The sequence below is a fragment of the Eptatretus burgeri genome, chromosome 14, assembly GCF_056783735.1.
Source record: "Eptatretus burgeri isolate ZD-2024b chromosome 14, Ebu_testis_v1, whole genome shotgun sequence".
In the NCBI taxonomy this organism is placed as follows: Eukaryota; Metazoa; Chordata; class Myxini; order Myxiniformes; family Myxinidae; genus Eptatretus; species Eptatretus burgeri.
Genome location: NC_140974.1, coordinates 52,347,995 through 52,375,436, shown reverse-complemented (window position 1 = coordinate 52,375,436; position 27,442 = coordinate 52,347,995). Strand labels below are relative to the sequence as shown.

General features: G+C 43.0%; 1 protein-coding gene and 1 long non-coding RNA gene across 8 annotated transcripts in view; one reads left to right on the top strand and one right to left on the bottom strand.

Moving 5' to 3' along the window:
* The window catches only part of LOC147013203 (globoside alpha-1,3-N-acetylgalactosaminyltransferase 1-like), a 61,019-nt gene that overhangs the window by 30,686 nt on the left and 2,891 nt on the right, over positions 1 to 27,442 (top strand). For both annotated transcript variants that reach the window (XM_085854845.1, XM_085854844.1), the window contains 2 exons: positions 2,641 to 2,775; positions 24,868 to 25,150. In XM_085854845.1, the coding sequence (XP_085710971.1) occupies positions 2,641 to 2,775; positions 24,868 to 25,150 (418 nt within the window). The remainder of the gene's footprint in view (positions 1 to 2,640; positions 2,776 to 24,867; positions 25,151 to 27,442) is intronic.
* On the bottom strand, positions 8,410 to 18,990 carry LOC147013204 (uncharacterized). 6 transcript variants are annotated; one of them, XR_015051224.1, is made up of 2 exons: positions 17,829 to 18,990; positions 8,410 to 16,442 (listed from the first exon to the last, which is right to left on the bottom strand). It is a non-coding gene; the product is annotated as an uncharacterized LOC147013204 (long non-coding RNA). The 6 variants fall into 6 exon arrangements; XR_015051225.1 differs by lacking the exon at positions 17,829 to 18,990 and adding an exon at positions 17,802 to 17,826; XR_015051220.1 differs by lacking the exon at positions 17,829 to 18,990 and adding an exon at positions 16,836 to 17,793.

Genomic DNA, 27,442 nt, shown 5'->3' with positions numbered 1-27,442 from the left:
AGCACTATATCGTTTTTGGCCCTATCTCTCAATGGTGAAGAATCACTTTAAGAATTAAATAATTATCGTATCTAGATCCGGACTCGGATCTTCACCAAAATCGAATCGATTCGTCCTTGCCACACACCCAACCGGTCCACCAAGTTTTGTCCGAGTCTGTACCCAACTTTTTGAGATATCGTGCTGTCTTTCATTTTTGGCCCCATCTCTCAGTGGTGAATAAAGACTTTTAAAATTCTAGGAGCTGGATCCGGATCCGGATCTTCACCAAAATCTAATCGGTTCCACCTTGTCACACACTGAACCCATCCACAAAATTTGATCCGGATCCGTCTAAACTTTTTGAGATATCCTGAACAGAAACAAACAAATGAAATTGCTCATTGAGCAAGGAATTGCCGGAATAACTTTGTCATATCTCCATGATATGGAGATATGACAAAAAACAAAAACCTGGAAATCATTTTGGTTCTTACAAGTCGACAGTGTTAATGTTTAGTGAGTTATAGCACTTAGTTTGGTCATGATCATAACTTGGAAGTCAATCGGACTTGAAATGGCGTTTTTATCGCAATTTGAAAATTTTGACCTGACATTCGACCCCCAACCGCTAAGAATGGTGTTGGTGTGACACCTCAATAAGACATATGGTTGGATGCAGAATGGGAAGATGAACATTTTGGATTTGGTTTGAAGTCGATACGACCATTTTAGCGGACTTTATTGCGAAAATAAGAATTTCGGTTTTTTGGTGACCTTGACCTTGACCTTTGATCTAGATTCACAAAAAACGAGAAGTGTTAAGTTGGACCATGGCCGACGTCTGTACCCAGTTTGGTCATGATCACTGAAACGGTGTGGCTGCTACAGGGTAAACAAACACACAGCCACAGACACACAGAATGACACACACACCGACCAACATAATTGCCGAAATCCGAATGATTCCGGCAATTAACAAACAGACAGAAAGGGGTGAAAACATTACCCGTGGCGGAGATCAGGACACAACATAACAAAGGGGAAACACCAACAACAGGGCAGAGGGAGAAAGGAAAGGGGGACAGACAAACAAGGGATGCAGGTAACGATGAGAGGTAAGGGAGAATGCAAAAGGTGGACAATATGGATACATAAGCAAAATTTTGGGAGGGGGTGGGGGTGGTTTAACGTGTGGAGAAAAGATCATGGTTTTGGTTGGGGAATGACTTTAGATGGTGATGAACAGCTGTCTTGAAGACCTAGAGGGAAGAATGAGATTGAAGAGAATATTGAGTTGATTCCACAGGCGGAAATAAAGAGGAACAAATGAGTGAAAACGAGCAGTGATCCTGGATTTAGGTCGTTTCACCAGAAGGGGGATGATGGTAGACCGTGTGAGCACTGCAGAAACCTGAGCGGACAAAGCACGGAAAGAGCAGAGGGTGAAAAACCAGAAAGGAGGAGGCAGAAGATAGAAAGACCACCTACCTGTCTGCGATGGTGAAGTGATGGACCCATAAACAAAGCTTCAGCACAGGAGACTCCAATAATCTTGAAGGTCTTGGTTTCCATGGCGTCAAGCTGAACTAGACGTGAGGAAGGGGGGCTATCCCAGAGGGGAGAGCAGTACTCCATCAAGCTGCGGATGAAGGCCTTGTAGGTGTATAGGAGTTCAGGTGTGCCAAGGAAAGACTTTGTACGATGGAGGATGCCCAGTCGGAAGCTAGCTCTGGAGATCAATTATAAAATGTGGTTTGCCCAATAAATATCATGACTGACAGTGAAACCCAGGAGTTTGAATGACTGAACTTCCTCAAGAGGATTGTTAAGAAAGTAGACAAGAGGGTTTGCCAGACGGTCCTTTCAGAGAGAGATCGTGAGTGACATTTGTCAGGATTGAAAGACATTCCAAGCGTTTGTCAAGTTTGTGATTTATTTTATTTTTTTTTTCGGTCTGAAGAGAGGGAAGGAGCTAACCTGCAGCCTGCCTGTCTGAACGATGAGGGATGTCATGGCAGAGGGTGGAGTCATCAGCAAATAGATAAAGAGGATTTTCCAGAGAGTCAGAGAGATCATTGATGAAGATAAGGAATAGGACTGGGCCCGGAGCACTGCCTTGGGGGCACTCCAGCCTTCACAGGGAGAGGAGATGAAAGTATTCCATTGAGTGCCACATGTTGACTATGAGAGTGGACGAAATCAGTAAGCCATGTGTGGAGTTGGCCTTGGATGCCATAGGCAGACCGTTTGGAGAGTAAGGCAGGATGCCAGACTGTATCAATAGCACGAGATATGTCCCAGAGAGATGGTCCTGTTCTCATGTCTGACATTGAAGACCTCCATCCATTGTTGGATGAGTAGGAGTAGCATGTCCAAGATGGAGTTTACATGCATTTTTACTTTACCTTTTCATTTCACATCATTTTTTTTTCCATATGATCATGGTGGTGCCGAGAGAAACTGGGTCACTTTAATCTCTTTTATTCTCCCAGGTCAAGTGCCTTCATTATGGTGATGTGATCACTTGTTTCTCTAATTTTGAACTCCCTTTACTTGTGAAAATGAATCAAAATTTGAAATGCAAATGATAGTATCTTTATTTCATCAGCAACGAACTGTGTTGCTTTTCTGGGAGTTGTGACTCATTTTTACTTGCAGTCGACCGGATGTTATGACAGTGACCCCATGGTTGGCCCCAATTGTGTGGGATGGTACGTTTGATCGTGCCTTGCTGCGAATATTACATCCTCCTGCCAACATCTCCATCGTACTTGCTGTATTCGGCGTTGGAACGTAAGTTTGTATTGTGATGGGCTGTTGAAAATACTTGCAGCTTTTGTGAAATGGTTTTGTGACGTCATTCTCCACCACCTTTACACGTCCCCGTTAATTTGTTTAATTATTTGCCAATTAACTGTTAAATTGAAACACAAGTAACATTTCAAAAGTAAATCCATAATGTCAATTTGTCTGGCAGTTCAGCAAGGCAGATTGGTCATGCGTACAGTCTGGTAGGTTCCTTACAGACTGGGGTCCATCATCTTACTGGCTCTGGACATTGAGATTTTTTGGAACTTCTTCCTTTCAAATGGTTCGCCCCCTTTTGCCGCCAGATATCCTGTTCTAGATTCTGAAGTTGGTACATTATGCCTGTGATGAGGCAATTCCTGGAAAGTTGCTTGCATCCTCCACCTGGTTTGCAAAACAGACAGATGGCAACTTCATTGCATTTTCTCTGTGTATCCCTCGACCAGTGTATGTCTACCCTTAGATGGGCCAGAAGCCAATATCAAGCTCACCTGAGAACCCAATCACCTTATTAAAAGGCACAGTGGCAGTTGGTCAAGACTGCAAGCAGAACACATTCCTCTTCTGCCACTTCTTTTTAAAAGAGTGGAAACATGCTGGAATATGGTGAATGTCTGAATTATCATTTATAGTGAATGTCTGTATGACGAATGCGAATGTCTGAATTATGATCTCGCATAAAAAGCAAAGGATACCACTCCACCCTCCACCCCTGTCCCCCTTACTCCATGAAATGCTGCTCCCCATAGCATTTGGACATCTCTCACACCAAGAATGATGATAATAATCATAATAATAATTAATAACTAGAGGGACGATGTTTTATAACTGCGAGCAGTTATGGCCGGGTACCATGACGGATCCACTTTGATATAGCATCACTTCGATAGGACACCTGACCCACAACGTCCTCTTTATCCAGAAAACATTACTTTTTTTCCCCTTCAATCGAGTAAAGCCACCAAACCACGTGACCTATCATGTATTTGTCATCACCTACCTCCTCCTACCCTACCTTTCCTCCTCCCACCACAGTCCCTCCGGACTCCCACGCCCACCCCTTACCCCTCCCACCACAGTCCCTCCGGACTCCCACGCCACCACTTCCCCTTCCTCCTCCAATCCTAGTCCCTCCATACTCCCACCCCACCACTTCCCTCTCCCACCCTAGTCCCTCTGGACACCTACCCCACCCCTTATCCCTCTCACCACAGTCCATCCAGACTCCCACCCCTTCCCCCTTCCCCTTCTGTAGTATCCGAGGTGCAGTGAGACACGGAGAGTGAGAGTGTAGTAGTAACTCTGCTTTATTGCGTCCTCGGATGTACACTACTCAGAGCCTCCAGCGGGCGCGTAAAGATATATGAACCCCTAACCACGTGACTATTATCATAAGCACTCCGCGCCCCAACAGCACTCCACGCCCATACACCACACCTTCCTCCTCCAATCCTAGTCCCTCCATACTCCCACCCCACCACTTCCCTCTCCCACCCTAGTCCCTCTGGACACCCACCCCCACTCCTTACCCCTCTCACCACAGTCCGTCCAGACTCCCACCCCTTCCCCTCCCCCCTTCCCCTTCCTCTTCCTCCGCCAATCCTAGTCCCTCCATACTCCCACCCCACCCCTTCCACCTCACACCCGAGTCCCTCTGGACACCCACCCCACCCTTGCTCAGATAGTTACCAAGTGTAATTGCTTGTGTTGTTTCACGTTTCTTGTAGATAACTCGCCAAGTGGCTTAAGTACTCAAGAAAGAACGTACCTTCATTGAGCGGTGTATAATTACACCGATGACGCGATCGTTGCACACAAAACATGCATTACCTTGTTTGTAGTGTAATCACAATGTAGGTTTCTTTCCTCAAAACAGTGCTTTATTTTTATGATGGAAAAAAAACTCGTTGTTCAGTCTTCAGATTATACAGGAGGCCTCGCCAAACATACTGAGCACGTGAAGCGAAAAACATGGCGGCTATTTATTGGCGGCTCGAGGTTAAGGCGTGCGTGGCCTAGCTAAAAGGCGGTGCACGTGACGTTTGCAGAGAGGAGGGAAGGCGTGGCCTGCATAATGGGTGGAGCTTTATGATTCACCCACACAGAGACACCAACAGCTCTGTCTACGGTATGTAGTATATAAGATGTTGCGGGCAGGGGGTCGGGTGAGAAGACCACCAGGGTGGGGGGGAAGCTATCTCGGGTTCCCACCAGACTCCACGGAATTGTAGGCCATCGCACAGGGATAATTCCATGACGCGGCGGGTCGCTAACCGACCGTGAACGCCAATAACTCAACCACGTGACTTAAGGTCCTCCGTCAAGTACTCCAGTTAATCCAGTTACCTAAAAATAACCACATGATGTAATAACCGGGGAACACGCCCTCGGAACGCCTTGTCTGAACCGGATCACTTTACCGGATCAGATGCAGTCGAGCGACACTGCCAAGGACGTAACGGATAAAAGTAACGGATCGTTGGGAATAAAGTCCCGGCTAGGTGAGGATACGGACCATGCTGGATCAATGGAAGAAAAGACGAAAACGAGCTGGGAACATTTCTACAAAGGATTTATTAACAGGCAGGTGAGGAAAGGTATGTGGTACAGTGAATGTTGTTTATTGTTGTCTGTAGCAGGAATCTTACTATAACTCACAGTCTGTCTGTCTGTCTGTCTGTCCCCAGGTACCGCAAAAACAGCTGAACCAATCGCAACCATTTTTGGGTGTGTAATCCTGGGACCCCTTGGAGTAAAATAGGCATAAATATAATAACATGACCCCCTTGACGGCTCCTGTGGGGAGTGGGTGCTTCCAGTAGGAAGAAATGTAAGAGGTGCGGCAATGTACAAGCAACTTACAAAAGCAGACACAGAGCAGAGTTATCCCGATATAATTCTTGTACAATCTTAACTTAAATGAGGACAGGTGCCGGGACACACACACACACACCGATGAAGAGAAAAAGGAGAGAAGATGAGGCTAATGGTCTCTCAATACCTTGCACGATTGCCTGATTGCACCACCAATATGGGGGGGGGGGGCGTGCTCCACTGGGCGATACCTCCCTGACAGCTGGCGTGTCATCTCTTGCTTCATGGCCCTTTGTGCAGCTAGCGTCGGTCCAGAGAATGAGACGTGACTGTCGGGCGTGAAGGGAGGGACTTGGGTGGAGCCAGAAGATAATGGGTGGAGAGAGAGGCAGAGTCCAAAACAAGTGGGCGGAGAAGTGGTGAAGAATGCGGAGTCAGCAACGAGTTAGTGCAGAAAGGTGGAGTCAGAAGGCGAATGGTTGAAGATGAATTCCAGGCCAGGACGAGCAAGACAAATTGACAGGACTGAGCGAGCAGGAGTGACGACACTTTAACGACTCAGGAACGACAACTACTCTCGTACGACGACTGCCCCTCACACCGCCCCGTGACCCGTCCTTTTATAGATCCGGTGGTGTGGGGCGGAGGCGATGGCCCAAAGCGCTGTCGTCACCCGAATCGGGCACTCTGGTTGGGCCCCGGCCAGCACTCAGGCCAGCTGCCATGACAAGAAGCGGCTCCACTTCACTTCTGGCTTGATGGTTCCAAGCTGCGGAATCGTCTCACTCTGAACCCCATGACATGAATCGCCTTGCACCGAACCCCGTGATATGAATTGCTTTGCACCGAACCCCATGCCATGCCCCGGCGACCAGCGGTTGGCAATGTTCAATATGCCTGCTCTATTACCGCTGCATGTGCGTTTGGCAGGGTATGATTTCTGCAGAGGGATGTCCGGCGTAATGCCTGCTTGGCCTTCGCTGAGGACCCATCTACAGCAAAGGGCGCACGTGTCTGGCATTTACTTCAGGAATAAGAGTAGAAACAAGCTCAAATGAGCTAAGATCCTCGTCCTCTTAATGATGACGTCATAAAAACGAATATGACGTCATTGTGATGTATCAGGTTTGTGATAAATTATCTATGCTAATTGCTGGCTTGATTCCCGCAAACAAAATTCAAACAGCTTGCCGAGTTTCAGAGATAACTGTACAGGCGATTTCCATTAACGGCGATTTTATGACGTCAACTTTTTTCTAGGAAGAATTTCCAAAATCGGAGATGGTTACTGCATGCGCGTGGGCTTTCTACATATACATGGCAAGTTTCACAAAGATCCGATGAAAACTCTGGTTTGTGAAACAAAAAATGTCAGAAAATAGGACTGACGTAAAAATTGATATGACGTCATAGTAATGCATTATATGTGCGGTAATTCATCTCTGCTAATGCCCTGTTCGATTCTTGCAAACAGAATTCAAAAAGCTTGCCTAGTTTCGGAGATAATTTTTTTAGGCGATTTCCATTAGCGGAGATATTTTGACGTCATAACTTTTTTTATAGGAGTAATTTTCAAAATCGGAGATGGTTACTGTCGGCGCAGGATATTTTTACATATATATGCCAAGTTTCAGGAAGTTTCGATGAAAACTGTAGGCTGTGAAACGAATAAAACAAAAACCAAAAATGTCAAAAAAAAAGGAATGACGTCATAAAAATTGATATGACGTCATAGTGATGTATCATATGTGCGGTAATTCATCTCTGCTAATGCCCTGTTCGATTCCCACAAACAGAATTCAAAAAGCTTGCCTAGTTTGAGATATTTTTTAGGCGATTTCCATTCGCAGAGAGATTTTGACATCATAACTTTTTTTTCTTGGAGGAATTTTCAAAAATCGGAGATCGTTACTGTCTGCGCAGGGTAATTTTACATATATACGCCAAGTTTCAGGAAGTTTCGATCAAAACTGTAGGCTGTGAAACAAAAAAGTCCACAATTACAACAACGTGAGTAACACTTAGAGATCCTCCACGAGGATTTTAAAAAAAGAATAGGAATGAGTGCAGAGATTTAATCAGACCTATGTATGAAGTTTACACAACGCACTGTCCCGTTGTCCCGCTAAACAAAAGGGAAGGGTCTGTCTGAACGTATATTCATGGAATAACTGTCTCGGGACCGCTGTATGATGGCTGCTATTGCTTTGGAGGGATGCGGTTCCCAGAACCGCAACAATATGATTTATTGGGTATGATAAAATAATTATTTCTCTGAGACCAAATAACCTATCAATACTGGACTTTGCAGTTGTGATGCACTACCCTTGCTGTATATATTTTATTGAACAATGACGTCATCAGGCGCATGGGTTGGCAGCTACAATGGCTTCATGGGAAAAAATGAAAAATTTTGGAAACCGCTTTCGCGATCGATTTGAAACTTTGCAGTTGTGATCCACTTCCCTTGCTCCATGGAATATGATGTGAATCATATCGATGTGTTTAGCCGTTGCAGAGAAAACGGGTTTGAAAATGTCGGTTTTCAAACGAACATGACTGCCAAACCACGTGACTTAGGGCATTGAAAATTTGCACTCTGCCCCTGATTGGATGGAGAATCACGTGTGTCAAGTTTTGTCCTGATCGGATCAGGTTCGTTTTCTATCCAATATCACTGCCAAACCACGTGACCTATGTGATGATGAGCTAAGATCCTCGTCCTCTTATTTATTATTAAACTACCCCCATGAAGGGGGTAGTTTAATGATCACCAATCCTGGCCAAGAATTGAGGGGAGTCAACTGAGCATTCTCGAATATACGGTTTATTGAAGTTGCACAGCACACTTGCAAGCGGAGGTGGCACAGGGACCAACCACAGCAGTCAGAACCTGTACCACACTAAAGGTTACGCTCCAAAGGTTTCATATATAAAAACTATTCCTAGGCGGAGAAAAGCAAGCAAAGAAAGAAACAAAGATGCAAGTGGGCTTTTTCCCCCTCCCTGCGGCTCTCGGGGAGAATTAGCAGTAAACAGCTCCTTTCTCACGCTTCAAACAGCAAGAAAGCGCCGGCACATATTCATAAACAGGAGCAAATCCTTTGTAGCTCTCCAAGACTTGTTGACACTCCACTGGAATTCATAACAGCCTGCAGACGCTGCTCTGTGGCAAGGCCAGGCTGGCTTGTTGATATTACATTTTAACACATCGTACAGCAAATTGTAAAACGAGGGCAAAAGCTTGGAAACACAATTTGAAGCAACCAGGCCAATGGTTTGAATCCAGACACCTGGTTAATGCAATTGATGAATGTTTAAATAAGTCAAATGTACAAATATGGGCCAATGGGGCCATCACCTAATATGTCATAACAGTATTCCCTCCTTGGCCACATTGTGGCCATATTTGGACATCAAATGACATAATTTAAATATTCTTGAGCAAGGGAAAAACATCACGAACAAGCTATTCGATTTTATCGCCAAAAATTAAAATTATAAAACCCCAAATGATTATCTCACCCATGATCACCATCCCCTGTTCCTCGAAGAGATAGATATGCATTACACCAGTCCAATTAACAATGGCAGTGAACGCTCAGAAAATACAGTCGAGGCACACCCCGTTGACCTGAGGGGAAGGTAGATTTTTGCAGGCAAGAACTTGGGCTCGTTGCTGGGTTGAAGGTTATGAAAAGGATCAGAGAGGTGACCCAGAGTCCCAGCAGAGTTCGGCCCCTTGTAGCAGCAGTTCAAAAGAGCTATGCATGTTGGATACAGTCACGGTGGCTGCACAAGCCCCCAGCCGCACCACTGAACACATGTTGCAGGGGACTCGCCGAGTGGCCGTCAGGGCCTTCGTTGTGCATTGAGGTAGCCACAGCAAGTGCACGATGTATTTGCAGAGCAGCACTCCACGTTTCCACGCTTGCCTGGCCGGTCTGGCCTCACAAAACGGCGACGTCAGTTCTTGCCCAAGCTTCTCAGTGGGGGTTTTTTCCACATCGTTCATCTAAAGGCCCGGTCACACCTTGACGTTGTAGCCAGCGATGGTAACGTATTAAAATGTATGTAAAACGCTGGCTTACGTTGAACTTTTGATGTTTTTTTTAAAGATTCGGACGTATTCATAGCGACTTGGTCTTATGTATAACGCATTGGTAACGGACACAGAACGTTTCGTTGTGTTATAGATAACTTATACTAACGAATGCTGAACCTGTTGTCGGCCTATACAACCGATGCCCAACGATAGTCTAACTTAGGCATAGCGCGTTGCACGCATCGCCGACGATGTCGTGACGTAGCCTATTAAAAGGCTGACGCACAACGATTCGAATCATAACTGCCGTAGAAATGGAAGTGTCAACATCGCGGTCACAACTTGGCGATCTTGCCAGCATATGCCGACCTAAGAAAAATGTGTCTAAAACGTTGGGGCACGTCAAATACGGTATGAGTAAGTTTGGTATACGTGAGTAGAACGCTAAAGTACGCTATCATACGTCGTAGTAAGTAGAGTACGTCAAGAAATTTTAAACATGTTCAAAATTTTTGGACGTACTCGGCGTATGACACACGTTCCGCATGTGATGGGGATAAGTTTTACACGCGATATGTGGACGCTTACACACGTCCACAAACGCTACTTATAAGCTACTCATAAGTTGAAACACGTCGTGGTAATATCTTTTTTACGCGAAACTTATTTCTAACTTATGTTTGACGTGCTTTGAACCAATTCTTTACGTAGTCCCAACACACATCGACGTATGTAGACGTATTCCAATGACGTCTTCCGGTCGACAAAAAAAAAAAATGAACGTGTTTCTAGCTTACAACTGCCATATGAAGACGTGTTCCCAGCGGTTTTGGGAATTGGTATATAAAAATGCTGCTCATAAAAGGGGAACCCAGCAGTGTTTTCGAGTCCTTTTTGAGTCGATGTCCATGTCAGCAGTATCAGTATCAGTATTAGTATTAGTAGTAGTTTGTTCATGTTGGCAGTAGTAGGTGAGTGTGAGGGGGAGGGTGTGGGTTATGATGGATCGTCCTTGCGTCCGCGTGTCCACGGGTAGGAGACATCTTTTCACCATTGTTCGAAGTTCTTCGCGGCTAATTTTTTATGGGGCTTTTTCAACAATGAGCTATGGCTTGTTTTTACGATTTAGGTCGATTCATAACGGGTTGGACAAATGCACAATGAACTAATAATGTGCATAGAGCGCTTTGATTACTTATAGATACGATATACCAACGAATAATTATCGTGAAGCCGGCGTTCACAAACTATGCCCAACGATAGCCTAACTTATCCATATCATGCGGCAGTTTATCTTTGCCGGTGACGTAGGGTTTGCTATTCATAGGCTGCCACTCAACGATTTAAATGGCTGCATCTCCACTATTGAAAGTTAACGCTTGCGCTCAACAATTCGATTTTTTTTTACACTCAACGACTTTTAAACGGTACCACTCAGCTATTTTCATTGTTTACAATGAACGATTTAAATTGCTGTCACTCGCCTTTGTTTTTTGACGCTGGGGTTTGGAAATTTTAATCGTTTCTATTGAACATGCTAAATCGCTCAAACTCCACTACTGAAAGTAGACGCTTGCGCTCAACAATTGGATTTTTTTTTTTTACACTCAACGACTTTTAAACGGTACCACTCAGCTATTTTCATTGTTTACAATGAACGATTTAAATTGCTGTCACTCGCCTTTGTTTTTTTTGACGCTGGGGTTTGGAAAATTGAAGCGTTTCTTCTGAACGTGTTAAAACGCTCAAACTCGACTATTTCAAATAGACGCTGCCGATGGACAATTGGAATCATAGCCAAGCTCGACATCGAAGTGTGAACATCCTCGCCATGCCAAAGAAAAGTTTGAAGAATGCTGCAAATAAGTGTCCTGGCCGTGGCCGTGGACGCTGACGCAAGGACGATCCATTATACCGACGTCTTTCAGCCTATGAGTAACTTAAAAGTAACGTCTGTCGACGTGTGGCAACGATCACGTAATGTGTCAACAACACGTTAATCATAGGTTAGAAATAAGTTTCGGGTACGCTAAACATTACCTCGGCGTGTCTCAACTTATGATTAACTTACAAGTAGCATGTGTTGACGTCTGTCAACGATCGCAGACCGTGCATACAACTTGTGGCCAGCGTAGCGGAACGTGTGAGTCATACGCCGGCACACGTCCTGAAATTTCAAGCATGAAAAAATTTGAGGACAACCAAAAAGTACAACGTTTAAAGCCAGCGTACAACGACGTATGGCAGTGTTTTTCAGCGTGCTCTCAATGTTATCAAAGCTTACCCATAACATATTCAACGTGTGCCAGCATTTTAGAAAAAAAATTCAAAAATCGGCATACATTGGCTAAAACGTCAAGGTGTGACCGGGCCTTTATTCTCCTCAGGAAGGGGGTAGTTTAATGATCACGTGTTGAATGCCCAATCACCCAAATCTGGGTTCTCTCCATCGTCCAATCTTTTGGTTGAAATTCTTTCAAAGCTCCACTTGACGAAATCGTACAGTGCATCAAAGACTGCTTTCAACACTCCGAAACAAATAAAGCATCAATTAAACACCAATCAACAAACTTCGTGTGTTTATGTATTTCCACAACACTGACAAAGGTTCTTACAAAATGCATTCAACTTGCATTATTTGTCATATCAATATTGTTGCGGATTCGCGCCCGCCGGCGTGCGAACGGCCACGTAACTCGAATCGCGGCACATCGCCCACCGGACGGACAATCCCGTTGTGACCCTCTCGGACTAACGCCGGGAACTAGTCACGGGTGGGCCTTTCGGCCTCACCACGATCGTGCCAATCGGCCCCCGCTTGGGATAGGGTTGCTCGCCAAATTCGACCTACCTAAGTACCCACACGGAGGGTAGACCGGGCGACCGCACCTCGCCGCAGGTCGACTTCGGACACGGGCCACTTTAAGCGACCCATTCCGTACTATCGGGATAACCGAGCGGTGTTCTCGTCAACCTGGACGGTTCGATTAATTATCGGGCGTTTTAGCCCACGACCAACCCTTTACGTGAAGTAAGATGGAGATTCAATAAAGGAAAAGACGAAGCGAAACGGGAAAACAGTTCAACATAAAGCACATTTATTTCGCGATGAACGGAAAGCACACATATACAATTACACCAAAAGCAAATGTAAAAGAAGAAGAAGAAACACACAATAATGCACAAAAAGCAAATGTAAAAGCAAAAGACAATGCAGAGCTAACCGACTACCGAGCACACGGCAACACTTATACAGTTTTACTTCACAGACGGCGCCGACAACACATATACCCAAAGCAAAAGAAAAGGACCACCCTCAAGGATGAGGGGGGTAGGCGGGCCTGGGGCCGAGACCGCGTCGGGCCTACCCGTCTGGTGATGAGCCGCAAAATGGCGCTGGCGCCCCGACTCCGCGGGCCTCGCTGGGACTGCCTGGTATGGGGTGGGAACGGGGCCCCCTTCTCGCACTATCTCAGCGCGGGGGGAAACAGGAGGGGGTTGTTGATGCTCGGGGGGGGGGGGTGGATATCTCCCTGTCTCGGGTCCCGCGACGAGCGTCTCCACCACGACCTCGGTCGCGCCGCCGGCCTCTCCCTCCGCAGCTCCCCGACTCCGACACGAGCACCCGCTCGACCGCCTTCGCCGCCGCCACCTCTCCACAGCTCCGTCCAACCGCCCTCTCAGTCTCCTCTCTTGACTCGTCCCAACTCTTCACTGGCTCCGAACTCTTCACTCTCTCCCCTCCGAACTGAACTTTTTGGCGAGCGCGGCCCCTTATATGCCCCGTGGCCTCGCTCCTTCACCTTCGACCCTTTACCTCCGACCCTTCACCTCTAACTGGCTCCCCATTGGACCGAGGAAAAGTGGGCGTGAATGCTTTCTGATCCATGAATTTGCATATAGCGACCACACTCCAACGCCCCTGGAGGCGGGGCCAAATCGCCCCACGCTCGCCGATAGGACGGAACAGAAGTGGGCGTGAGTCGTTTTTGATCCGTTTTCTTCGGAAAGGCTGCGATGTTTCTGCACACGCTGCTCGGTGCGCACCCTGCACGAGTCCAGCATCGGTGCCCACAAGCGGCGCGGAAATGGCGGTGATGCGATGGTTGTGAGGGCGAGTTGTGACGGTAAAGGTCATGGCTGTTGTTGTGAAGCGGCGTTGCGGTTGGTGGTTGTTGTGTGATGGCTGTTGAGACGTGGTTGGTGGTGGTAGTAGTAATGGCGGCTGGTCCAAAATAAAGATAGTAAAGAAAAACGGCTATCCTGAAGGGTCGCAGCCCGAATGAATGACATTTATTCCCTCTAAACAACGGGTTTGGGCCTAACTACACATATACTTACAGAGATATCTCACCTAAGGGACCTGAATGGTGGTTTGCGAATTTCGTCAACCACAACAATATTTTATCCCTTTCCTTGTTATTTTTTCCTTTCCAAAACATGCTAAAATACACAGAAATCTCAGTTGTACATATACTCAAAACATTCATCTCATTTGCTATTTCCATGTAAAAGCAAAGTCTTTATCAGGGTTCCAATTTGTAATCAATAATTCTTTTCACCAAAAAAATATTCCATTATCTATACAAAAATATGAAAGTTAGCTACTTCTTTCAAATACCGAATCCAAGGCATTTCGATTTTTCACAGTTACCATTTTAACATTTGCAATCATTATCTGCTAAACAATCCACAGTTTCATTCACAAGCAGTTCCAGAGCAACTGCCATTATTTATTTATTTTTCCAGTTAACTTGGCACTTTTGTGCTGATGAAAGATGGTCGTCAGTGTTAGAAATACCTCAACTTAATTATGTAAACGTACAAGAAGTACCACTCAATAAAAATCATGCACTTGTCCAATTAATCATGACAGATAACATAGGTATTATTTAAATTGGCTTGAAGCATCATTGCACTCTTTTCAATATATAATTCTTTTATTTTGACCGATTTAACATTTATTTCATCGTTATGTTTTCTGTACTCCGCATAATTCTCGTTTATTCTTTTGTTTGTCTTTCCACAAATTGTAGAGTCATTTTATTTAAATTACAGTCAGGTCAGTTTCATCTCCTAATCAATGAGAGCAATACAGTTACAATACATGGTACAATTCCTAATTCCATTTAATTGATTTCAAGATTGCTGTTGGTCTCGCCATTCTTTATCATCTTATATATTATTTCTGAGTTTGTGGTTTCGTGTCGCGCTATCTTCGACTTTGTTCAGCGCTCGAGTAACGTGATATTCGGCTTACATTATCTCAAAGACCATATGAGGTGCATGGTACAAAAAAGTAAATAAAATGGTTCTGAAACAGTGAAATCGTATTCCACTTACTGCATTAAAGTAAAATTACTACTGATACTCTGCATCAGTTCCTTTCTCAAACACACCCACCCCAACATGTTGCGCAGAGCGCGGGTTATGCTCGTTCTGCATTATGGTTATGTAAATACCATGGTTTTTTTTCCTTATAACTCGATTTCTCATATGTAGTGTTGACCAATCTGTCGATCAATTTAATAACAGAGACCCTTTTTCAATATTATGCAAGTACCTTAACTTAATATATTATTATCTTGATTCAATTCTCAGTAACTTTTTCCTATCCTCAATTAACAGATTATCAAAGTCCTAAGGTAAAGGATTCTCAATTTGCAATCTTAAAACAAAAGTTTATATCAATTATGACCAAAAGAAACATCATGGTTCGTTCCCAATTAGTTATTTTCCCCCAATTTTCCTATTTTTATGAGCTTAGTCTGAAAGTAACTAACACGGTTTCCATACACTATCTCCATTTCTTATGTATTTGACAACCAATCCGGTAAAAGGTGTGTGAAAATCACTTTTCTGATTAATATCACATACAAACATTATCATGAGTATCACTTGTTGGTCCCATTGATCCTAAGATTATCCCCATCACCACCATTACAGGTCAAAACACACTGGTGTACCGTGTCTAGGTGTCCGCAAAACATTGTGCAGATCACACCTGTGTTCGGTTATCATAATTCACAAAATAGATTCCCAAATAATTCAAAGATAAGTTATTCACAGGAATAATAATTAAACATGAGTAATTCACAGCAATATCATTGTCGTCACAGAGCGATTCCATCCATCCATCAAACCCTTTCTGCTGTCCAAGCATTTAAATCCCCCTTAACATCCAATCTACGTTATTCCAATCCTCTACCATTGTGACAATAAACAGAATTATCCGATGACATCTAATGAATTTACCCTGACAGGTAGAGGCCCATATAAACACAACAGACATGTTTTTCCCTGTCCGTTTCCCGCACAGAAAGCAATGCAATGAATCTCAACGTATGAGGAGGCAATTAGGCCCATCAATCCTGTGTAATCATGGCGTGTGGTGTAAGTCCTTCTCTTTTCTTCATTAGTTCACGCTCTCTGGCGGCTTGTTTCAACTCCACCGCCGCTCCTTCCTTCCAGATCGATGTCGTTGCTAAGCAACCATTCCTCTACATCCCATAATCATCCACACCTCGGTCTCGCGTCGCTCACCATCCAAACTGTTGTCCAATGTCGGTAAAATTGTACAGTACACAAAGAGCATGGATCTTCGCAGATACGGTGCCGTGAAGATATTAAAAAAACCGCGTTTTAAAATACCAACTCCATGCACATTTCAACACAATAGCTACCAAGCCATTAAACCTTGCTGGGTTGAGCAACCAGAAGATTACCTTCACAATGCCTGCGATAGCTCGCCCCCCTCAAATGGACTTCTCTTTCATGTCATCCCCGAGCTGAGCTGAGATTCAAACACATTGTGGAGAGAATTGGCCAATTACATCACATCATTACCGTCACCACTGAAGCATATGCTCACCTGCACCCACCACTCGCTCACCTTTTCTTTCGCACAACTCTCTCTAATTAACTATAAACTATGGAGGTTCAAAATGTACTAACATGAACACAAAACCTCCCAACAGCATCCAACACCAGGAGCTTCACAATCAATAACCCCTCCCATTCGCCAACCAGCATGGCTGCCGAAGCAAAACCACTCCACATTCAACCGTGTGATTTTAAAACCCTTCCATAAAACTCCCTCCTGTGCATCCCTCCTTCAGTACACTGCTCTCTTGGCACAGCCCAGACGTTACACATGTGAAAACAGCAGACACTTTGTAACACCCACCAAACAACAACAGATAGCTCCACTCCGGCGCCAACAGGCACACGAAGCACCCACCAAACACAGGCCGGCAAGTCATCGCCGGCATTCACCTCGCATCAATATCAGAATAGCCTTTGTATAGATACCGAGAAGCTCGATGTTGGGCCACGCCGGAAGTGACGTTTTTCCCCCTCTTCCGGTCACGAAGCCCAATCAACAACAAAAACCGCAAATAACATTTATTACCGCCAAAGGATTGTCGTTCTCTATGTCCGAGAATGCGTGCACTCATTTCCGAACAATAAAAATCGAGCAATCCTTGGTTTCAACATTTTCAACATATATTTCTTTGAATCAATCTCGTATCCTGAATGGAATTCGATTCGGCCGCGTGATGACGTCATCACGCACTCACACAAACCCGTAACGTCGATCAGCCTTATGAAACATGCAAGGTGGAAACAGAACTGAATTTGAATTTAAAATCAAAATGATGCTCCGAAGAAACTATCCATTTATCACGTATCATGTACAGTGTTCAAAGCCAAAACAGCATACAGAGTTTATCGGACCATGAGAAAACCCAAGCCTTGGTCCATTTGACATCCCACAGCTTAACCACAGCACGAGTACTGTAGAGAATTCTCACACATAATCTCCAAACTGTCTGCTGAAGTGGTTTTAATTATTCAATTCCCTATAGAGTTCACACACAGACACAGACAGACACAGACAGATACACACACACCGGTAAAAACACTCTCAATGACATTCGCCCATCACTATGAATTAACAACACGTGCAGAACCGGTCATCATCGTCCTTCCTCCGGATTTGGTGTGCGCAATTCACCTCCTCCAAAGTCTTCACATTTACGGTGACGACCAATCATTATCTCCATACAAACATACAAGTTGTTCCACACATACAAGTTCCAAGTTGGAACACTTAACTTACATCTAACACAAACTCAACCTTCCCACTCACATTGTATTCGCCTCCTCGCTCGTTTACCTTGTGTACATCCTGTCTCAGCTTGTGACTCCGTTAGCCAAGCTGCTAACGCCCTCCAGGGTGTTTCATTCTGTCTCGAGCATCCCACTCTCCCCTCCGTCAACACTGTGCTGACGGTGTGTCCTATCTTTGGATCTAAGGGCCCGGTCAGCGAGAAGGGATCCTGTCTTCCCGCTGTCCATGTTATCCAGCCCTGTACTCCCTTACAACATGTTCCTTTGGGTAACTCTGTTCTTTGAAGAGTTATTCCCCATTGTATGTTCTTAATTTGTCACTAGCCTTATAGCCTTGAAACGTGTCTCCTTTAATCGGACCGAAATCCCCTTGGCTTACCTATCGCCTGATAGCTCTCTTTTCTCCTTTTAGTGTGCAGGATCAGAGACCCGCTCTTCTCGATTACCTTAAAGCTTTTCTTCCTCTGAAGGACTCTAGACCCTCCCAACAATTACCCCAGGACTCTAACCTGTGGTCACAGGACTTGAACCTGTATCCCCTGTTTCACTCGGGCTTTCCTTGCCCTCTGACCCAAACCCGGTCACCTAATCTGGCCTGACAGCCCCTATGCTCCTCCAAGAAACCGCATTCGACTTTCCTCATCTACCGTTACCAGTTCGAAACCCGTGCAGACCCCGAGGCTGCGCTCAACGGAGATCCCTCCGGATCGCGGCGTCAGCTGCGCTCGACGGAGATCCCTCCGGATCGTGGCGTTCAGGACCCGACAGCGTCCCATCTGGGTCGCCAGATGTGATGATGACCCTCACCAATCCTGGCCAAGAATTGAGGGGAGTCAACTGAGGATTCTCGAATAAACGGTTTATTGAAGTTGCACAGCACACTTGCAAGCGGAGGTGGCACAGGGACCAACCACAGCAGTCAGAACCTGTACCACACTAAAGGTTACACTCCAAAGGTTTCATATATAAAACCTATTCCTAGGCGGAGAAAAGCAAGCAAAGAAAGAAACAAAGATGCAAGTGGGCTTTTTCCCCCTCCCTGCGGCCCTCGGGGAGAATTAGCAGTAAACAGCTCCTTTCTCACGCTTCAGACAGCGAGAAAGCGCCGGCACATATTCATAAACAGGAGCAAATCCTTTGTAGCTCTCCAAGACTTGTTGACACTCCACTGGAATTCATAACAGCCTGCAGACGCTGCTCTGTGGCAAGGCCAGACTGGCTTGTTGATATTACATTTTAACACATCGTACAGCAAATTGTAAAACGAGGGCAAAAGCTTGGAAACACAATTTGAAGCAACCAGGCCAATGGTTTGAATCCAGACACCTGGTTAATGCAATTGATGAATGTTTAAATAAGTCAAATGTACAATTATGGGCCAATGGGGCCATCAGCTAATATGTCATAACAACCTATGACATCATCATTTTCACCCTGAATGCAACAATGGTGGAAGATGACAACTCCCAAATTTCACAATGACTGGATAAGCAGTTCCAGAGAAAACATTATTTAATATTTTCTTCAATCCAATATGGCCACCAAACCACGTGACCTATCAATTATTCTTTATGACCCTAGTATCAGCAAGTAATGAGGAAGATGTCTGTGAAGTTCCCCTCAATCTGTTCAGACATTCTGGAGAAAAATATTTTTGAAGGCTTTAGGGTAAATCCAAGCTGGCTGCCAGACCATGTGACATCTGATGTCATAGTTATCAAACTTTATTCAGCATGGCTAGTCGATCATTTGTGTGCAGAGTCACTTCAATCTCTAAAGCGATTGTGGAGAAAAATATTTTTTCCTTTTTGTTTTTTTCAAAACAATATGGCTGCCAAACCACATGATTGAAGAAGTCATAATTTTTTTTTGTATTCACATCTTTCCCGAGATGAACCTCAAATTTTCATTCTGATGAGATGCAGTGGTGTACATGTCAAATTTTTACCAGGATACCACTTCACCGATGACATCATGGTTAACACGACTCATAGCCCTTGTGGATATCTTGACAATGAGCCATGATTCAATTTTTTCCAGCGAGCAGTTCAAGACAAGATGTCCAAAGTTTTTTGGGTTTTCCAACATGGCTGCCACTCAACATGACCTATGACATCATAATTATAATTTTAAAATCCTGCATGAGTCGGTGCACCTATGGTGAAAATTTTGTGTCAATCAGAGAAGTCGTTGCTGAGAAAGCACATGTTTAAGGAAATCATCGAGTAAAAAATGGCCCAAAATGGGAATAAGAATAATAACAAATAATCTGAACAGAAACAATATGGTGCCACCACCTGGAAGACTAATGGTACCCTAATAATAACAAGAGCAAGAATTACTTTGCAATACATATTCCCTACCAGTCCCAATGAATATTCAGGAGATAAAAATTTGTTTGAGTTTAACGCACGCTTGAGCCGATACTGGAACCAAAAACGAAGAAGAAGAAACTCCAACCCACCATAATTTATTCATATCTACGCTTTGCCTATTTCATATTAAAAATAACCCGATGTACATACATGAAGCAAAACATGTAAATGGCTTATGTGCATATATAATACATCGTGGATATATACCTGAGATCATTCTAATTGCACTGGGCCATGGACTAACACCCAGGCCAAAGGCCTGAGGCCTGCCAATCTGTGTTGATTCATGCAATGGCAGCACATGACTTTGTTGGGGTGGGGTCAGGCTTGCTGTCCAGCCAATGGGTGTAAATCAGTGGGGTGGAGTTTGGGAAGCTGAACACTGACCCATGTATAATATGATATTTTCTCAGTCTGAAAATGGCAAAACTCTGTGAAAAATTGACGAAACGTCATGAAACTCGAACTTCTTTTGGATGTTTTCATACTAAAGCCCTTCGACATTTATGGATAGGGTATAAAGTAAGAATATGTGTCTCGATCCACAATGTATCCATAAAACTCAACACCATGAAAATCGGAGGAAACTTTATGTTATGATCAAAAAGGTGTTTTTTGTTAATTGTGTCACAATCCAAAAAAAAAACAGTAGGTCAAGGACTCTAATCAAATATCAGGTGCACAACTTCAGTGCAAGTACATTACACTGTTATGATGCAAGAACATCATAGAAGGCCAAGCGCTCTGAAATTCCACATTGCCAAAATTGAGAGATGACAAAAACTTTTTTTTTTCAGACTGCCATTTGACCGTGACCTTTAACTCGGAGGGGTATTATTTAAATTAAGTGTAAATGAGCCTTGCTCTACTCAATCTAGAAAGGATAATTTTGGTGTGATTGTTTCAAAAAAACTTGTTCGAGTTTGGTGAAAAATATTAAATTGCTTGCAATTAAATCATGGCATTAAAATTTCGTTCAACATCAAAGCAATGTTAACCCGCATAATTTGTATTTCTATAATTGATGCAAAAATTCATTCTGAAAGTCCCAGTCGGCTACAAGATATATCTCGGACATTGGCAGGAAAAATAAAATAAATAAAAATTGATTTGACAATATCATTTGAAAAAAAAAATATCAATTGAATTGACATTTGAATTTCCTGAACACGAAGTAATAAATGTGCGGGAAATGTCACTATGGATCCACAGGGTAAACCAGAACTCCCCCGAGTAATATGAAGTCCCCCACACATCTCTCTACGACGTGGAATTGATGAGATATGGACCAAGTAATTCAATCTATTTATTTAATCTATTTATTAAGTATGCAGTTAGCCCTTTTTCCTGAATACATGGTCGGTATCAATTGCATTGGTGTTTCAATAACCTGAACACAAAGTAATAAATGTGGACACCATCGGTGCAGAGCATAAAGCGGGATTCCCTTGAGTCGAATGAGACCCCACACGTTTCTCTATGACGCGGGATTCACAAGTTATGCACTGAGAAACAGGCCATGTTCCATCCATTTATTACGTACACAGTTGACCATTTTTCCTGGGGCCATTATCGGTATGAATTGAATTTCTGCTCCTGTAGCCTCAAATGCATGCAGGTGCAAAAGTGGGCCTTATGCAAAAAAAAAACTGAAATTCTAAAAGTTCTCAGATTCAAATAATTCTGGCTGCCAGACCTTGTGGCCGATCGGGTTGAAATATAAAACCTTCTTTCCCCTGTCACCGAGATTTTAATTTTGAAGTTTCACATTTATGGATGCAGCAGTTCCAGAGTAAATACTATTTAATATTTTTCCTTCAATCCAATATGGCTCCCAAACCATGGGGCCGATCGAGTTGAAATTGAAAACCTTCATTCCACATGATTGCTCCATCATAACTATGAACATTCACATTGATTGATGCAGTGGTTCCAGAGTAAACATTATTTAATATTTTCCTTCAATCCAACATGGCTGTCAAACCATCGGGCCGATCGAGTTGAAATTGAAAACCTTCATTCCACATGATTGCTCCATCATAACTGTGAAGATTCACATTGATTGATGCAGTGGTTCCAGAATAAACATTATTTAATATTTTTTCCTTTATCCAATATGGCTGCCAAACCATATGACCTACATCAAAAGAAGGTGGGAACTTTTTGTTTGTCATGGATAGGTGGTCATACCTGTAAAATTTTGCCTCGATTTGTTCAGCCGTTTCAGAGAAGGATTATTAATTTTTAATTTTCAATCCAATATGGCTATCGAACCATGTGACCTATTGCATCATAAATTTATATTCTCCCTTGAATGTGGCAGGGGATCATGCTTGTTAAAGGCCCTGTCACACCTTGACATTTTAGCCAGCGTATGGCAAGGTATCAAAATGTATGCAAAATGCTGGCGTACGCTGAACTATTGATGTTTTTTTTCCAGTTTTGGACGTATTCATAATGCGTTGGACGTATGCATAATGTATTAGCAACGTACACAGAACCTTTTGATAACATATCAACGAATGCTGAGCGTGTTGTCAGCGTTCACAACCTATGCCCAACGATAGTCTAACTTATGCATAGTGCGGCAGCGTATCGCCGATGATCACGTGGCGTAGCCTATTAAAAGGCTGCGGCTCGACGATTCAAATCATAACCGCACTATACATCGAAATGCCAAGCCGCTGCCACACTTTGACGTTTTAGCCAGTGTATGCCGACGTATGAAAAATTTGCCGTATACGCTGGCACACGTCGAATATGTTATGGGTAAGTTTTGTATATGTTAAGAGCACGCTGAAGCATGCTGGCATACGTCGTAGTACGCCGAATACGTCGAAAATTTTTCAGCATGTTGAAAATTTTTCGACATATCCAGCGTATGACGCACACGTTCCGCATACGCTGGCATAAGTTGTAGGCACGTTACGCGATCGTTGACACACGTCGACACATTACTTGTAAGTTACTCAGAAGTCAAAACACGTCGAGGTAATGTTTAGCATACCCGAAACTTATTTCTAACCTATGAGTAACGTGATTTGAACCTATGTGTAACGTATCTCAAACGCACATTGACGTATGTAGATGTATTTGATTGACGTCTTCCGGACGACCACAGAACTTACTGAACGTGTTTGTAACTTACAGCTACCGTATAATGGCGTATTGGTATATAAAAATGGGGTTCACACAGGAGGAACCCGTCGGTGTTCCAGACTCCATGTTTTTTTTTTTTTGTTTTTTTTTTCGGCATGACGGTGATGTTGACACTTCAATTTCTAGTGCGGTTATGATTTAAATCGTTGAGTGGCAGCCTATTAATTATATTATATTATAACCGCACTAGAAATCGAAGTGTCAACATCACCGTCATGCCGAAGAAAACAACAACAACAACAACAACAAAAAAACATGGAGTCTGGAACACTGACGCTAAACATTACCTCGACGTGTTTCAACTTATGAATAACTTACAAGTAACGTGTGTCGACGTGTGTCAACGATCGCGTAACGTGCCTACAACACGTTACTCATAGGATAGAAATAAGTTTCGAGTACGCTAAACATTACCTCAACGTGTTTCAACTTATGAGTAATTTACAAGTAACGTGTGTCAACGATCACGTAACGTGCCTACAACTTATGGCCAGCGTTATGTGGAATGTGTGAGTCATACGCTGGCATACGTCGAAAAATTTAAAGCATGGAAAATTTGTCTAACAGCTCGGCATACTACGACGTATGCCAGCGTGCTCTTAACGTATACAAAACTTTACCATACGTATTCGACGTGTGCCAGCGTTTTAGACAAATTTTTCATACGTCGGCTATTTTTCATACGCTAGCTAAATCGTAAAGGTGTGACAGGGCCTTTAGTTTTGTGTTGATGGTATAAGGTGCGTTTTTCTATCCAAGATGGCTGCCAAACCATCTGACTTGTGACATCATAATTTTTTTACCATTTATGCAGCCATGGGGTTAGATGAGAGTTGCAAACTTTTGCTTCTATTGGATAAATGGTTCCAGAGAAAACTTTATTTCATATGTTCCTTCAATCCAATAAGGCTGCCAAACCATGTGTCCTATCAATTTATTCATTAACAAACTTATATTCCCTATCCTTGAGCAATATGTGTGTGAAGTTTCCCCTTGATCTGGCCTGCCGTTCTGGAGAAGATGTTTGAAGGTTTTAGGGTAAATTCAATATGGCTGCCAAACCATGTGACCTATCAATTAGAAATTAACAAACTTGTAAAAGGATGTAATGGGGAATTTGTGTGTAAAGTTTTGCCTCAATATGTACAGCCGTTCTGGAGAAGAATATTTACACACAACAAAACAATATGGCTAATTGAGATCAAACGTATCAGTGGGTTGGCATCTAATGTGGCTGGAGTCACGTATGTATATATATTTATATATATATATATATATATATATATATATATATATATATTACGCATTGTTGTCAAATCTTTTTTTTTTTGGTGATTGCTTGGGTGTACGAAAGACCTTGATGACTCATGTTTGCATGAGATTTTTCACATCCGAGAAACAGCTCTTTCGGGAAAGGCCATTTGTAAGGAACTGATGTAAAATTAATGAAAAGCAATGGACAAAGAATGTTTCTTCGCATCTGTTTTGGGACATTGCATGGTCAAAACGAAACATGTTTTTTTTGACATGTCCAACACCTTATACCCACAGCTATTGGCTATTTGTGCAACCATTTCTGGAAAGCGCAGAGATGTACTTCATGCCGGGCTATGACATCATGTTTGTGGTGCTGACAGAACGGAAGGATCGGAGTATGCCTTTAATTCCAAGTCACTCGGCACGTAAGGTGTTGTTTCTGCACACAGAGAAGTTCAACGGGTGGCGTGAGAATGCTATCCGGCGCATGCCACGACTGTTGCGCTTGCTTGAAGGGAATGAACTTGAGCACAAGCCAGACTACTTCTTCACTATTGATGTCGACATGCTTTTTAAGGTGAAGTGTGTCAAATTTATTTTAGTCGATCTTTTTTAAAAGTATATATTTTGACAGAGTTAACGTGGAAAGATGAACAAAATAAAAAAGAAACTATGTACTATCTCAACACAACTTCAGACATTTGAGACATCCTTTACACTTCCATAAGTCTCTATCTTATCAAGAAACAAGACAGAGAATTACTTTGCAATACACGTCCCCTACAGGTTCCAATGCATGTTCGGGAGATTAAAAAAAATAAGTTTGCGTTTAACGCACACTCGAGCCGATACCAGAGCCAAAATGAAGAAGAAGAAACTGTATAGGTTTGGGTCTATTCGGCGAAATAAAAGGAGAAGCAATTTTCATTTGCTGATATTTTTTGTAGACAAGAAACCAATAAAGACATCTACAATAACAAGCTAGAAATAAAGATTAGTTTGATTCAAAGCAGACTCAAGCCGATACCAGAACCAAAATGAGGAAGAAAAAACTCTACTCCGCAATGTTTCATCCATTTCTTGACTTTGCCTATTCCACATTAAAAATAACCCGATGGACATACATGAAGCAAAAACATGTTTTTCGGCTTATGTACATATATAATACATCGTGGTTATATATCTGTGCACCCACACCTAAGGCCTGTGATCTGCTGATCGATGCAACATCAATTAATGGTGGCACATTATTTTATTGGGGTGAAATCAGGTGAGCTGTCTAACCAATTGATGTAAAACAGAGGGGTGGAGTCAGGGTAGCAAAACACTGAAAAAACTCTAAAAAATTGAATAAACGATCTGAAACTCCAACTTGTTGTGTGACATCGTAATAAAGCCATGCACCACGTTTCAGTTGAATACATCAAAGGGTATGGAAAAAATATGGAAAACCACAGGTGGGAAGGACAGATGGACAAACGAAGAGCAAAAATATAGTCAGAACCTCCACTAGGTATGTGGGTGGCCCCCTGCAAAACCCTTTCGATCAGAGAGCTAATAATATGGTGACATCTTCAAGCGAAGAATAGATTCACGTCTTGCCCCTGGAGAGGGTTTGCGATGTACAGTATTAGAATGACCAGCTGGCCGTCTGTCTATCTCTGTGTCTATCTGTCTTTTCCGCACAATCATTGGTAATGTATTGTCATATCTTGGCGATGCCTGGATCAATTGGAACCAAACTTGGTGGGATAGTAGTATGGGTCAATAAAAGTGTGATATCTGGCCAACAATGACCTAAGTCAAATATCAAGGTCAAGGTCATCAAAGTTTGAAAAATAACATTTCTAACAACTTTGGAATGGAAATCATCAGAGTAAGAATTTTTTTGTTTTGCATTAGATTCAATGAATTAAGGCACATCAATAGCATCGTTAACATTATTCTCTATAACGTCATGTTTTCCCAGAAAATGACGTCAAAAGTGGTTTTTTTCACATAAAATGAAATGAATGTAGAAAAAAACATCTGTGTGACGAATGAAATCAGACTTAGAAATTGACTGTCAGATCCCACTGGGATAGCACATTAAAATTTACCTTAAAAAAACACAATGACCAAAAATGTGAACATTTGAAATATCTTTATATCTCAGAAACTGAGCTGAAGAAATCCTTCCAAATTATTTTGTGGAACCCTCTTAAAAACCCCAATCGCTAAAATAAAATGACGAGGAAGTGGAGAAATTCCGACAGGAAAAATGACGTCACTTATTCGAATGTCACGATGCTCTCCCAAATCATTCTTCACTATTGGGAAATAGGGCGAAACTTACATATCACACAATATCTCACAAAGTTGGAGAAGGATTCGGATGAAACTTGGTGAACATGTTTGTTGAGTGGCAAGGATGGATTGATTTGAATTTCGTGAAAATCCTAATCTGCATATGAGAATTATATAATTTTAAAAGTGATTATTCACCATTGAAAGATAGGGCCAAAAACGATATATAGTACGATGTTTCAAAATGTATCAGGCCTGATATGTTCTCCTGGATCAGGCATTGCATGGCGGAGCTCAACCGAGTGCTCTCCCAAGTGGCCTCGTAGCTCCAGCTTTTTCGAAGATCATTTTCACTTCAAGCTTTTATGGCTGCGATGTTAAATGGAAAGTTGAATGGCTGAAGGATGTAGCGCAACTCTTCAAATCTCCTGTTAACGCTGACTGATGTCCTCACAACATGGAGGAAATGAAGTAAAATCGAGAAAATATATAATTCATGGTAAATTGGATTAGATTTACTTTGAGCCTTAGATTTACTTTATTTGATTTACTTTACGGTGGTTGGAAAGCTGCTAATATTAAT